This window comes from Saimiri boliviensis, chromosome 17, assembly GCF_048565385.1.
Source record: "Saimiri boliviensis isolate mSaiBol1 chromosome 17, mSaiBol1.pri, whole genome shotgun sequence".
Lineage (NCBI taxonomy): Eukaryota > Metazoa > Chordata > Mammalia > Primates > Cebidae > Saimiri > Saimiri boliviensis.
This window is the reverse complement of record NC_133465.1, coordinates 55,272,269-55,287,182: the sequence shown is the minus strand read 5'-3', so window position 1 is coordinate 55,287,182 and position 14,914 is coordinate 55,272,269. Positions and strand designations below refer to the sequence as shown.

Below are 14,914 nucleotides of genomic sequence, written 5' to 3'. Positions count from 1 at the left end.
TAAGAAACCATGGCTAAATTGGCTTCACCTTAGACACAAGACTTGTCCAGTACCAGCTAATTATCAATACCATACTATTTTAAGATGTCAGCCAGGCGTGGTGGCTCACACCTGTAATCCCAGCACTTTAGGAGGCTGAGACGGGTGGATCATGAGGTCAGGAATTCAAGACCAGCCTGGCCAAGATGGTAAAACCTAATCTCTACTAAAAATACAAAAAAAATTAGCCAGGCATGGTGGCTGGCACCTGTAATCACAGCTACTTGGGAGGCTGAGGCAGGAGAATCACTTGAACCCAGGAAGCAGAGATTGCAGTGAGCCGAGATCATACCGCTGCCCTCTAGCCTGGGTGACAAAGCAGGACTCCATCTACCACCCCCCCCCCCAAAAAAAAAAAAAAGGTCAAAGGCTGTGTACAGTGGCTTATGCCTGTAATCCCAGCACTTTGGGAGGCCGAGACAAGTGGATCACTTGAGCCTGGTAGTTTAAGACCAACCTGGCCAACATGGTGAAACCCCATATCTACTAAAAATACAAAAATTAGCCAGACATGGTGGTGCATGCCTGTAGTCTCAGCTACTAGGAAGCTGAGGCAGGAGATTTGCTTGAACCCGGGAAGAAGAGGTTGCAATGAGCTGAGATCACACCACTGCATTCCAGCCTGGGCAACAGAGCAAGATGCTGTCTCAAATAAATCAAAGAAAGGAAACCTTTTGATCATCTCATTAGATAACAAGAAGGTATTTTGTCTAAGTGTTATTATTTATTTCTTTTAATTTTTAATTTTTTTGTAGAAATGGGGTCTCCACATATTACTCAGGCTGGTCTTAAACCTCTTACCTCAAGTGATCCTCCCACCTTGGCCTCCCAAAGTGCTGGGATTACAGGTGTGACCCACTGCACCTGGCCTATTTATTTGTTTTTGTAAAACTCTTAGATAAATAGGAATAGATGAAGTTTTTGTTTTTTAAAGATGTATTTCAAACCAAGTTATCATGCCTTTTGGTGAAACCCTTGAAGCATTCCCAATAACATTTAGGTGAAACAAAAAATATTCCCACTACTGGCCTGAGGAGGTGGCTCTTCCACCTGTAATCCCAGCACTTTGGGCAACCAAGGCAGGAGAGTCGCTTGAGGCCAGAAGCTTGAGGCTGCAGTGGACCGTAATTGTACCACTGCATTCCAGCATGGGCAACAGAGTGAGATTCTGCCTCAAAAATAATAAATAAAATTATTAACATTACATTTTAACATTTCCTAAATGTACCAGGAAACACAATTTGCCAAGAGAAATAAAACATACAAGATATAGACACAATTATTATATGCAGTTGATCTAATTAATTAACACATATAATTTTTTTCCACGCTGAACTGCACCAAAACTATGGCCAAAATTTTTAAAAATTACAAACCTACAGGGACAAGCGGAGCAACAGAAAATATACCACCTATAAAATTGCAGAAGCATTAATGCAGGTGGACAAATGGCAGCCTACCTAAGGAAGCCAATCCCAAGTCAGTGGGGAAAACAAACCTCAGAAGACCCAAAAGTGGGAAGTACAGAGCCAGCCACTTTGGATGCTTGACTATAGTAGACCTGTTTTATGCCGCAGTCCCGCAGATACCTTGATTGTGGTGAGCCCTGTATCTTCCAGGGTTTGCTCATTATCTCGCCCAGTGATTTTGCCAAAAGAGGTCTGTAAACTTTCCTGAAAGCTGAAGCCAAGCTGTGACCCAGAGACAAGTATATAGTTTCCTGGGAACCTTCTTTGATAGTAACAATATTGCTCTGTGCAGCTAGTTTTATACTTGATGCTGAGTTTTCAAAGGCCAAACTTTATGCTATTTGGGATGTACACACATAGGTTATAAAAGTATAAGGAAAAGCAAGGGAATGTTTAGCACAAAAGTAATGATTGCCAGGGAGTAGGACACACAAGCATCTGATGTATTGATTGTAGATAAAGTTCTGTTTCATAACCTGGTTGCATTTTACATATTTTTAAAAATTATAATGAAACAAATGATTCCAGGAACAACAACAAAAACCTCAAACACCTTGGAGTGTGTGTGTGTGTGTTGAGACAGTCTCACTCTTCCGCCTAGGCTGGAGTGCGGTGACGCCGTCTCAGCTTACTGCAACCTCCACCTCTCAGGTTCAAGTAATTCTCCTGCCTCAGCCTCCCAAGTAGCTGGGATTACAGACCGATGCTACCATGCCCGGCTAATTTTCGTATTTTTAATAGAGACAGGGTTTTGCCGTGTTGGCCAAGGCTGGTCTCCAACTCCTGTCTTCAGGCGGTGATCCACCCTCCTTTACCTCCCAAAGCGCTGGGATTACAGGCATGAGCCACCACATTTGGCCAAATATAACAAGAAATATTCAAGGCCTTTGTAAAGCAATATTTAGGCCAGGTGTGGTGGCACATGCCTATAATCCCAGCACTTTGGGAGGTGAGGCGGGAGGATTGCTTGACCAGCCTGGGCAATATAGGGAGACCCTGTCTCCACCAATAAAAAATAATAACTAATTAATTAAAAAATTAAAAAGCAATCTTTAAAGCTTAACTAAATACATGAAAGATACTTTGCATTGTGAATAAGATTTGCCATCCTGGGGCAGGGGACACTTGACCAAAATGATACTAATATTTGATCTAGAAAAGTTAATGTGCAAGAATACTGAGCAAAGTAGCTCACACCTGTAATCCCAACACTTTCAGAGGTCGAGGAGGGAGGGTCACTTGAAGCGAGGAGTTTGAGACCAGCCTGGGCAACATAGCAAGACTCTGTCTCTACAAAAAAATAAAAATTGGCCAGAAGTGGTGGTGTGCAACTGTAATGCCAGTTGCTTGGGAGGCTGAGCCCAGAAGTTGGAGGAGGATTGCTTGAGCCCAAGAGTTCAAGGCTGTGGTGAGCTATGATTGCACCACTGCACTGCATCCTGGGCAACAGCAAGACAACCTGCCTTTAAAAAAAAAAGAAAAAAAAAGTTAATGTGTGAGAATAACCAAAAGGGGGGGGAAAAGATGTTAGTGAAAAAGATACTAGATATTAGAGCACATTTTGGAGCTTCAGTAATTTGTTCTACAGAAAAAGCAAATCAGTAGAGAATCTAAAAATAGACCTAAGCATGGGGCTTTAGCTGTGGTAGCATTGCACATCACAAAGGGAAAGAGAGCATGTTTGGGAAAATATCACATCTCTGCCTTAGCAAAAAATATTTAGATTGATGAAGAATTTTTTGAAACCCCCAAACCCTAAAAACAAAAGAAAACTTCAATAAGAAAGCGTGAATTAATTTATGTTTTTGTTGTGATACTTTCTTTTTAAACAGATAAAAAATCCAGATGCCATAGAGGAAAAAAGTGGATACATGTATTTAAAATTCTGAGTGGAAAAATGTTATTATAATCAAACTCAAAAGACAGATGACAAACTGAGGAAAAACATTTGTACCACAAATGGAAAATTTTCTTAATTGACAAAGACCTTTTATAAGTGAAAAATACTAATAGTCTAATACAGACAAGACAAAGGATTTGAACAGGCATTTTGCAGAAAAATAAATATGAAAGGCCAGTAGAGATAAAAAATGATTACTTCTCTCATAATTAAAAATAATGGGATAGTATTTTTTACCTCTGAGTTTGACTAACGGTTTTAGAAGTTCAGTACTAACTCAGCACAAGTGAAGGTAAAAGAACGCAGGGTGGGTTTATGATGGGTGGTAGTGTGGCGCCATGATTGCACTGTTCTGCAAAGCAGTTTGACACAATATCTGTCAGCATTTTCAGTGCAAGAACTTTTGGACCCAGCCATCTCACCACAGGAGGATATAGAGGGATACTCCCCAGGTTTACCAAGAATTACATAAAATGTTGTTTGTTGTAGCTTTGACTGTGATAGCAAAACACCACAAAACCCTGAGCACCATGTAGAGATTAGGAGTGGAATTGAAGTTCAGTCTATTCTCCTGGTCCAACCTAGTTGACCAAGGAGAAGTAGAAGGAAAATCTACCACTGGCATACCCACCAGCATGCTACTCTGGGATAGGTAGCAGATTAGCCATAAAATGGCCAAACTGGCCTTGCTTCCTCTACAAAGAGAAGCCTTTGTATTTGGTGATAAAACATACCTGTTTGCCTCACGGACACCAAGAACACAACTGCGCACCCAGCCCAGCTGTGAGCTCCTAGGGTGTCACTGCGCTAGAATTCTTCAGACAGTGCTCCATTCCTGGACTCTCTCAGCGAAAATGGCCCAGTTACCATGCTGGACCTGACCTTTCAGAGGTGTCTAGAAGCCAAGCCCACAAAATCTTCATGAGAAATCCTACACAGTCCTCCTGGCACAGTCACTCCCTGCTTACTCTTGTAGCCTGAGACTGTCAGGTTATCCACCATGTTGTGCCTGCAGAACTTGTTCTTCTCCATAGTTCCAGGAGTGTTGGCAGAGGGATGGAATTTGAGTACATTAGCTCCCAGGGAGGATCCACTCCCCTTCCCCTCCTCCCATCAGCTTCTGAGAGACTATTAAGAGCCTTATGCAGAATGTTCGCTGCACCAGTTGTGTGCAGTGAATAGGCAGCTCTCAGCCTGGGGGAGACTGTATTCTGGGGTCCTACAATGACAGGGACACAAAGCCTTCTTAAAAGTTGGGAGGGAGAGAAGAAGCAGGGAGAGGGATGGGGAGTTTTTGGTGGGGTAAAAGGAGGTAAAAAGACTGAAATCCCCTCCCACATCTTTTCGGCATCACTACCCCAAGTTAACAAAAGGTCTCTATTCTTTCCACAGAGCTGTGCATGAGAAATTGGCTGCACCTGGTTAGGGTGTGATAAAAGCAGTTCTTCTGCCACTAGCACTCTTAGAGACAAGAGCTCCTTTCTTTGTAGGTTTTGCTTCATATGTCTGTTTATGAGAAATACTATGATTTATTAAAATCGAATCTAATCACCTAAATGTAGAGCGTTGCCACAGGCCTGGTCTTTACTGGTAGGTGCAGTGATTTCCTTTCCTGCCTGAGAAAGAGTGGTGGCCGATGCCTGTGTCTCCTGATTTAGGTCAATATGGGTTGACCTTCCTCATCCTTCCACTCTCCAAAGTTGGGGCCTTATGGGCCCCTTTGTCTGTGGATGTAAGAAACCTGATTTCTGTTAGCAGACCCTGTGAACACTTTAAAATCCCCAGTGCTTGTGAGAATCAGAAATATTGGTGGATAAAATAAACATTTTTGGATTCTTTGGTCTTTGTTTTTAGGAAGGAAAAAACTCTGGAAACAAAGTATTCTTTAACAGTGACCTGATGTAATAAATTATAGTATATTCATGCAGTGGCATATTTTTTAATTCCTTAAAAAGATCTGTGTATTTTGATAAGGAAAGATCTTCTAGAGTAATTATCTGTTGATTAACAACTGTAGTTGAGGGCCAGGCTTGGTGGTTCATGCCTGTAATCCCAGCACTTTGGGAGGCCAAGGCAGGTGGATCTCCTGAGGTCAGGGGTTCGAGACCAGCTTGACCAACACGGAGAAACCCTGTTTCTACAAAAAATTACAAAATTAGCCAAGCATGGTGGCGCATGCCTGTAATCCCAGCTACTTGGGAGGATGAGGCAGGAGAATTGCTTGAACCCAGGAGGCGGAGGTTGCAATGAGCCAAGATCCCGCCATTGCACTCCAACCTGGGCAGCAAGAGCAAAACTTCGTCTAAAAAAAAAACAAAAACTGTAGTGGTGGTTGGACTATAAAATACATATGTATGGCTGGGTACCCTGGCTCATGCCCATAATCCCAGCACTTTGGGAGGCCAAGGCAGGCGGATCATAAGGTCAGGAGATCGAGACCATCCTGGCCAACATGGTGAAACCCTGTCTCTACTGAAAATATAAAAATTAGCCAGGCGTCATGGCACACGCCTGTAGTCCCAGCTACTCAGGAGGCTGAGCAAGGAAAATCACTTGAATGGAGGAGGCAGAGGCTGCAGTGAGCCGAGATTGCACCGCTGCACTCCAGCCTGTGTGACAGAGCAAGACACTGTCTCAAAAAAAAAAAAAAAAAAATTCATATGTGTGAATATATAATGGATTGTGTAAAGAGATACATAAATGTTGGTATATGCATGAAGTGTTTTAGAAATAAATCATAATTGTTTCTTATGGGGAGGCATGGAAAGGATAGCATTTCTTGTTTTTGACTTTTTGTACTCTGCCTTTTCGTATTAAGGAATCGTACAACTAATTTTTGTCAGTTGTGGTTGTCTGGTTTGTAGGATTATAACCAAGTCTGCTTTGTCTTCCTCATTTTTCAGTATTGCATTTTATCTTTTCTGTTTATTTTTCTAGATTAACTTTGTCTTTCTATTCATGCATTCTTAGGTTACACCGGATGACGTCAATTGAAAGAGAAGAAAAGGAGAAAGTCAAAAAAAAAGAGAAAAAACAGGAAGAGGAAGAAACAATGCAGCAAGCGACATGGGTCAAATACACATTTCCAGTGAAACACCAGGTAATTTTTATAACAACCCTTTAAAATAGTGTTAGCCATTTCTAAGACTTTTATTCTGAAACTTTGAATACTTACTAATTTTATTTTACTTTTGGCATAGTCTTTTTATTTATTTTTTTTAGAGTCTGGCTCTGTTGCCTGCTAGAGTGCAGTGGCACAATCTTGGCTCACTGCAGCCTCTGACTCACAGGTTCAAATTATTTTCCTGCCTCAGCCTCCCGAGTAGCTAGGATTATAGGTGTGCACCACCACCCTTGGCTCATTTTTGTTTAGTAGAGGGTTTCGCCTCTACTAAACAAGTAGACAGGGTTTCACCATGTTGGCCAGGCTAGTCTTGAACTCCTGACCTCAGGTGATCCTGCTGCCTCCGTCTCCCAAAGTGCTAGGATTACAGGCGTGGGCCACTGCACCTGGTCTGCTTTTAACATGGTCTTTTAATTAATATATGAGGAATGAAGTACATCTTTCTGGCAAATTTATAAAGCATTGATTTATCTTAGTAGAATATATGAGGTTTATGAGGCCAGTTTAATTGTTATAAATTTAAAATTGTTACTGTAAAATTGTGTTAAATTTTACATGCTAAAAGGGAGTATTTTTTTTCATCTTTATTCCCAGTGAAAATTAAATTGATTAGTAAATTTTTTTGTCCCCACTTGGAAAATCCTGGGAATGATTAGTAAATTGTATTTGCCTGACTTTGGCACTATTTTGGTAAAAATGTGTGAAACCACATGTGGTTCGTAAGCATTGTCATTGTTGTTGTTTAATCACAATGTTTTCGTTTTTACACCAGGTTTGGAAACAAAAAGGTGAAGAGTACAGAGTGACAGGATATGGTGGCTGGAGCTGGATTAGTAAAACTCACGTCTATAGGTTTGTTCCTAAATTGCCAGGCAATACTAATGTGAATTACAGAAAGCCATTAGAAGGAAGTAAGTAATTAAAATTACATTTCCTGCATAATCATTTCTGCTTAATTTTTCTTATAAATTTGTAGTATATTGACTATATTTTAGATAAAAACGTTTTTCTGAAATTTTTAATAGTATTGCAAAATAATTAGTGTAGTTTACTAAAACTCTAAAACTTTAAAAATTACCTTTATTCACAGGATTTTGATGTCTCCAATTTCCATTAAAGAAAGCTCATAGAAAAAAAAAAAGAAAGATCATAGAATGAAACTAAGAGACCTCAGCCGCCTGATTATCTTTTTTCAAAATCTTAAATTCAGTCCAGGCAGCCAGGTGCAGTGGTTCGTACCTGTAATCCCAGCACTTTGGGAGGCCGAGGCAGATGGATCACTTGAGGTCAGGAGTTCTAGACTACCCTGGCCAACATGGCGAAACCCCATCTCTACTAAAAATACAAAAATTCTCTGGGTGTGCTGGTGCTTACCAGTGATCCTAACTACCCAGGAGACTTGAGGAGAATCACTTGAACCCAGGAGGTAGGGATTACAGTGAGCTGATATAGCACCACTGCACTCCAGCCTGGGCAACAGAGCAAGACTGTCTGAAAAAAAAAAAATTCACGCCAGACACAGTAGCTTATACCTATAATCCTAGTGCTTTAGGAAGCTTAGGCAGGAGGATCACTTGAGGCCAGGAGTTCAAGGCCAGCCTGGGCAACATAGCAAGACCCCAACTCTACAAAAAGATTTAAAAAATTAGCCAGGCATGTGGTCCCAGCTATGTGGGGGGCTGAGGCAGTAGGATTGCTTGAGGTCAAGAGTTTGAGGCTTCAGTGAGCCATAATTTGCTGTTGCACTGTAACCTGGATGACAGAGCAAGACTTCATCTCTTAAAAAAAAATCTTGGGCCGGGCGCGGTGGCTCAAGCCTGTAATCCCAGCACTTTGGGAGGCCGAGGCGGGTGGATCACGAGATCGAGAGATCGAGACCATCCTAGTCAACATGGTGAAACCCCGTCTCTACTAAAAACACAAAAAAGTAGCTGGGCATGGTGGCGCTTGCCTGTAATCCCAGCTAGTCAGGAGGCTGAGGCAGGAGAATTGCTTGAACCCAGGAGGCGGAGGTTGCGGTGAGCCGAGATCGCGCCATTGCACTCCAGCCTGGGTAACAAGAGCGAAACTCCGTCTCAAAAAAAAAAAAAAAAAATCTTAAATTCAATACTAATTCACTTCTGAGTAGTCATGTATCTGGTAACCTTAGCATTGTTGCACATAGAGAAAACCAGAAAGGAAGTGATAGAGGCTTCCAAAACACTGTCCCATAAATGAGCTATTAGTTTAGTTTTTACAACTGGCTAATGAGCTTTAGTATTTAGAATTACAGAACTCTGTAGAGATGAATTGCTCTTTTAAGAGACCATGTGTTTTTAAACTCATGTTAAATGAGCCACTTATTTCACGAGGATGCTAGGTGACATAGTGAAGACCACATATACAGAAAGGGATAGAACACTCGCAGAACTTCTGCCCCTTTCTGTGATTCTTCTCTCACCAGTATTCTGCTCTTAACAGGATTATTATTATTATTATTATTATTATTATTATTATTATTATGGTCCTCTCTTCCTTCAGGCAGACCTTTCTGGAAGAAATTATTGATTTAAATAAAAAATAGATTTTTTTAATATCTATTTTCTCTTACCAGTATCTTGCTCTCAACAGGATTATGATTTCTTTGCACTCTCTTCCCTTCAGCCAGACCTTTCTGGAAGAAATCATTCATTTAAATAAAAAATAGATACACCTTGCTAGGTCCTTGGGATATTTAGGTTCAAGTGAAGAGAAGGTAAAGAATAGGAAAATGCCTTTAAGGCCAAGTGCCATGGTTCACACCTGTGATGGGATACCAAAGCTGGGAGGATCATTTGAGCCCAGGAGTTCAAGAAACAGCCTAGGCAACATGGCAAATCCCTATCTCTACAAAAAAAATGCAAAAATTAGCTGGGCATGTTAGTACGCACCTTTATTCCCAGTTACTCAGGAGGCTGATGTAGGAGGATCACTTGAGCCCAGGAGTTCAAGGCTGCAGTAAGCTGAGATCACCCAACTGTGCTACAGCCTGAGTGACAGAGCAAAACGCTGTCTCCAAAAAAAAAAAAAAAAAAAAAAGCCTTTAAAGCCCAAGAAAATTCATCTAGACAGTATGCTATTTTGGAAAGCTTGATTTTTTAAAAAAAAAAAAATTATGGAAAATTTAAAACTATACAGATACGAAGAGAATAATGAACTCCCAAGCAACCATCATTCAGCTTGAACAATGATCAAAGTTTATCACCCTTTTTTTTTTTTTAAGGTGGAGTCTTGTTCTATCACCCAGGCTGGAATGCAGTGGCACAGTCTCAGCTCACTGCAACCTCCACCTCCCAGGTTCAAGCAATTCTCCTGCCTCAGCCTCCCAAATAGCTGGGATTACAAGTGCCCACCACTACACCCAGCTAATTTTTCTATTTTTAGTAGAGATGGGGTTTTACTATGTTGGCTAGGCTGGTCTCCAACTCCTGACCTCAGGTGAACCACTCACCTCGGCCCCTCAAAGTGCTGGAATTACAGGTGTGAGGCACTGTGCTGGCCTGTGGTATTAATGTTTATCCTGTAGCTAACTATGTTACTGATATGTATATATATGATGTATTTATTTTATTTTTTATTTTTTATTTTATTTTATTTTATTTTTTTTTTTTTGAGAGAGAGCCTTACTCTGTCACCCAAGCCAGAGTGCAGTGGCATGAGCCACCATACCTGGTCCACCTTTTTGTTGTTGTTGTTTTTTAATCCTGCAGTGTTTTAAAACAAATCCCAGAAATCAGGGTTCACCAAAAGTGTTCACAATTTTTTCTGAAACGTCTAAAATTCAGTCATTCTTATTCTCAATAAGACCTTTGTATTTTTTTTTTTTTTTTGAGATGGAGTTTCGCTCTTGTTACCCAGGCTGGAGTGCAATGGCGCGATCTTGGCTCACCGCAACCTCCGCCTCCTGGGCTCAGGCAATTCTCCTGCCTCAGCCTCCTGAGTAGCTGGGATTACAGGCATGCGCCACCACACCCAGCTAGTTTTTTGTATTTTTAGTAGAGATGGGGTTTCACCATGTTGACCAGGATGGTCTCGATCTCTCGACCTCGTGATCCACCCGCCTCGGCCTCCCAAAGTGCTGGGATTACAGGCTTGAGCCACCGCGCCCGGCCCCGTATTTTTTTTTTTTTTAATGAAAAAATGAAATAAAACTTTATTGGAAAATACTTGTTTATTTTCACTAAACTCAATACATTAAAATAAATTGCTAATACTGGAAATAACTTTAATTATCCTGTACATGGTTCTTTTTAGCCAAAAATAATACGGATGAAAATATGGATGAATCAGATAAAAGAAAATATTCACGAAGTCCAAAAAAAATAAAAACAGAGCCTGATTCTGAAAAAGATGAGGTAAAAGATTCAGATGCTACAAAAGAAGCAGACCAAAGTGAAATGGATATCTCAAAGATTACTGAGAAGAAGGATCAAGGTAAGGAGAGTCAGCTGTGGAGGGCAGCCTGGGGGTGATAAGAATGCACTGGATCAGGGTCCCACCACAGGAAAGGTACTGCACTGTGTTTTCTTGATAATAGCTTTATTACAACACAACTCATATCCCATGCAATTCACCCAGTTAAAGTGTAAATTCAGTGGTTTTTAGTATATTCACAAAGTTCAACCATTACCATGTTAATCTTAGAACATTTTCATAACCTTGAAAAGAAGCCTCATTTATACCATTAGCAGTTACTTACCAGTCCCTCCCCAAAGTGCCGCCAGCTTACCGGTCTGCTATGGATTTGCCTGCTTTGGAGAGTCCATAGAAATGGAGTCAGACAATATGTGGTCCTTTATGGCTGGCATCATCCACTCAGCATGTTTTCAAGGTTCATTCGTGTTGTAGCATGTATCAGTACTTTCTTTTTATTTCTGAATAATATTCCATTGTATGGATATGCTACATTCTGTTATCCATTCATCAGTTGATGGACACTGGGCTCTTTCCTCTTTTGGCTATTATGAATAATGTGGCTCTGAACATTCATGCAGAAGTTTTTTGTGGCCATGTGTTATCATTTCTCTTGGAGATACACCTAGGAATGGAATTACAGGATCATATGATAACTCTGTTTAACCTTTTGAGGAATCACATTGTCTCTTGTAAAAAACTAAATAAGCTGGATAATGCATGTGGCTAGAGATATAACTGTAAAAGACTATGCAAAATATTACACGCAGGTACTATAGTGTGCAGTAGCCTGCCACATACTAAGCAATTTTTCATTATGGCATTCCATTGTTTTTAGATACTAAGAATCAGAATATCTGAATATTTGGAGGATGTGTGTTTCATAAAGTTCAACACTCTCCATTGACCAGGAACTTTGAAATATATATTTATGTTTAAGCTCTAGAGAGAAAATGAGAAACATAGGTGCTTTAAAATATATTTTTGGCTGGACACAATGGCTCATACCCATAATCCCAGCACTTTGGGAGGTTGAGGCGGGCGGATCACCTGAGGTCAGGAGTTCAAGACCATGCTGGCCAACATGGTGAAACCCTGTCTCTACTGAAAATATAAAAATTAGTTAGGCATATGCCACCATGCCTGTAATCCCAGCTCCTTGGCAGGCTGAGGCACAAGAATTGCTTGAACCTGGGAGGCGGAGGTTGCAGTGAGCTGAGATCATGCCACTGCACTCCAGCCTGGGTAACAGAGCGAGACTGCCTCAAAAAAAAAAAATTATAAATTCCTGCTTTCAGAGTAAAAAATACATTTATATAAATGTCTTTGTTTCACAGATGTGAAGGAGCTTTTAGATTCTGACAGTAATAAACCCTGCAAGGAAGAACCAATGGAAATAGACGATGATGTGAAAACAGAGTCGCATGTAAATTGTCAGGAGAGTTCTCAAGTAGATGTGGTCAATGTTAGTGAGGGTTTTCATCTAAGGACTAGTTACAAAAAGAAAACAAAATCATCCAAACTAGATGGACTTCTTGAAAGGAGAATTAAACAGTTTACACTGGAAGAGAAACAGCGCCTCGAAAAAATCAAGTTGGAGGGTGGAATTAAGGGTATGGGAAAGACTTCTATAAATTCTTCAAAAAATCTCTCTGAATCACCAATAATAACAAAAGCAAAAGAAGGGTGTCAGAGTGACTCTATGAGACGAGAACAGAGCCCGAATGCAAGTAGTGATCAACCTGAGGACTTGATTCAGGGATGTTCAGAAAGTGATTCCTCAGTTCTTGGAATGAGTGATCCTAGTCATACCACAAACAAACTTTATCCAAAAGATCAAGTGTTAGATGATGTCTCCATTCGGAGCCCAGAAACAAACTGTCAAAAACAAAATTCCATTGAAAATGACATAGAAGAAAATGTCTCTGAACCTGCCAGTGAAGGCCAGGAACCCAGTAAGAGTAAAACAAAAGGAAATGATTTTTTCATTGACGACTCTAAACTAGTCAGTGCAGATGATATTGGTACTTTGATCTATAAGAACAAAAAACCACTCATACAAGAGGAAAATGACATCGTTGTTTCTTCTTCCAAGAGTGCTTTACATTCATCAGTGCCTAAAAGTACCAATGACAGAGATGCCACACCTCTGTCAAAAGCAGTGGACTTTGAAGGAAAACTGGGATGTGACTCTGAATATAATAGCACTTTGGAAAATAGTTCTGATACTGTGTCTATTCATGATAGCAGTGAAGAAGATATGATTGTTCAGAATAGCAATGAAAGTATTTCTGAACAGTTCAGAACTCAAGAACAAGGTGTTGAAGGCCTGGAGCCATTAAAATGTGAACTGGTTTCTGATAAGTCCACTGGAAACTGTGAGGACAGGCTGCCGGGTAAGGTAACTGAAGCAAATGGTAAAAAACCAAGTCAGCAGAGGAAGTTAGAGGAGAAACCAGTTAATAAGTGTAGTGATCAAATAAATCTAAAAAATACCATTGACAAAAAGAATAATGAAAATGGAGAGTCTAAAAAGAAAGGACAGAGAACAAGTACATTTCAAATTAATGGAAAAGATAATAAACCCAAAATGTATTTGAAAGGTGAATGCTTGAAAGAAATTTCTGAGAGTAAAGTAGTAAATGTTAATGTTGAACCAAAGGTTAATAATATAAATAAAATAATCCCTGAAAATGATATTAAATCATTGACTGTTAAAGAATCTGCTGTAAAGCCATTCATTAATGGTGATGTCATCATGGAAGATTTTAGTGAAAAAAACAGCTCCGAAACAAAATCACATTTACTTGGTTCGTCAGATGCTGAAGGTGACTACCAACATAGCCTTGAGACCCTGCCATCAACCAAAGAGTCTAACAGGTCACAGACGACCACATCTTCACCATCTTGTCCAGAAAGCAATTCAATTAATCAGGTAGAAGATATGGAAATAGAAACTTCAGAAGTTAAGAAAGTTACTTCATCACCTATTACTTCTGGAGAGGAATCTAATCTCAGTAATGATTTTATTGATGAAAATGGTCTGCCCAGCAACAAAAATGAAAACGTCAATGGAGAATCTAAAAGAAAAACTGTCATCACAGAAGTCACCACGACGACATCCACAGTGGCTACAGAATCAAAAACTGTGATCAAGGTAGAAAAAGGCGATAAGCAAACTGTGGTCTCTTCCACAGAAAATTGTGCCAAATCCACTGTCACAACCACCACTACCACAGTAACCAAGCTTTCCACACCCTCCACAGGCAGCAGTGTGGACGTCATCTCTGTAAAGGAACAAAGCAAAACCGTGGTCACCACGACAGTGACAGACTCCCTGACCACCACGGGAGGCACACTGGTTACATCCATGACTGTGAGCAAAGAGTATTCCACACGAGACAAAGTGAAACTGATGAAATTTTCAAGACCAAAGAAGACTCGCTCAGGTACAGCTCTGCCATCCTATAGAAAATTTGTTACCAAGAGCAGCAAGAAGAGCATTTTTGTTTTGCCTAATGATGACCTAAAAAAATTGGCCCGAAAAGGAGGAATCCGAGAAGTCCCTTATTTTAATTACAATGCAAAACCTGCTTTGGATATATGGCCATATCCTTCTCCTAGACCAACCTTTGGTATCACATGGAGGTATGTACTTTAAAATGTATTTGGGGGAGGGAGAAAATTTAAAAAATCATCTCACAAGAATGTCTCATTTTAAAAAAATGAGATAATAGAGATAGGAAGCATGTATTAATGGCCAAAGATAGTAATGGAAACAGGATACAAAAAGCTTCAAAATTGGCCGGCTGGTATGTACTAAAGTTTACTTAGGGAAAAATATTTGAAGACTTAAAATTTGAGGGAATCTTTTAAGATGAAATTCAGTTATAACTTTTGTAAGACAAAAGGAACATGTTAGACACGATTGTTTTTGTGGTCTAATTTTCT

The 14,914-nt window shown here is 40.2% G+C and overlaps 1 protein-coding gene across 21 annotated transcripts in view; it reads left to right on the top strand.

Moving 5' to 3' along the window:
* BPTF (bromodomain PHD finger transcription factor) overlaps positions 1-14,914 on the top strand; it is a 162,474-nt gene that overhangs the window by 75,608 nt on the left and 71,952 nt on the right. For all 21 annotated transcript variants that reach the window (XM_039475823.2, XM_074388873.1, XM_074388874.1 and 18 more), the window contains 4 exons: positions 6,379-6,508; positions 7,305-7,443; positions 10,805-10,984; positions 12,301-14,611. In XM_039475823.2, the coding sequence (XP_039331757.1) occupies positions 6,379-6,508; positions 7,305-7,443; positions 10,805-10,984; positions 12,301-14,611 (2,760 nt within the window). The remainder of the gene's footprint in view (positions 1-6,378; positions 6,509-7,304; positions 7,444-10,804; positions 10,985-12,300; positions 14,612-14,914) is intronic.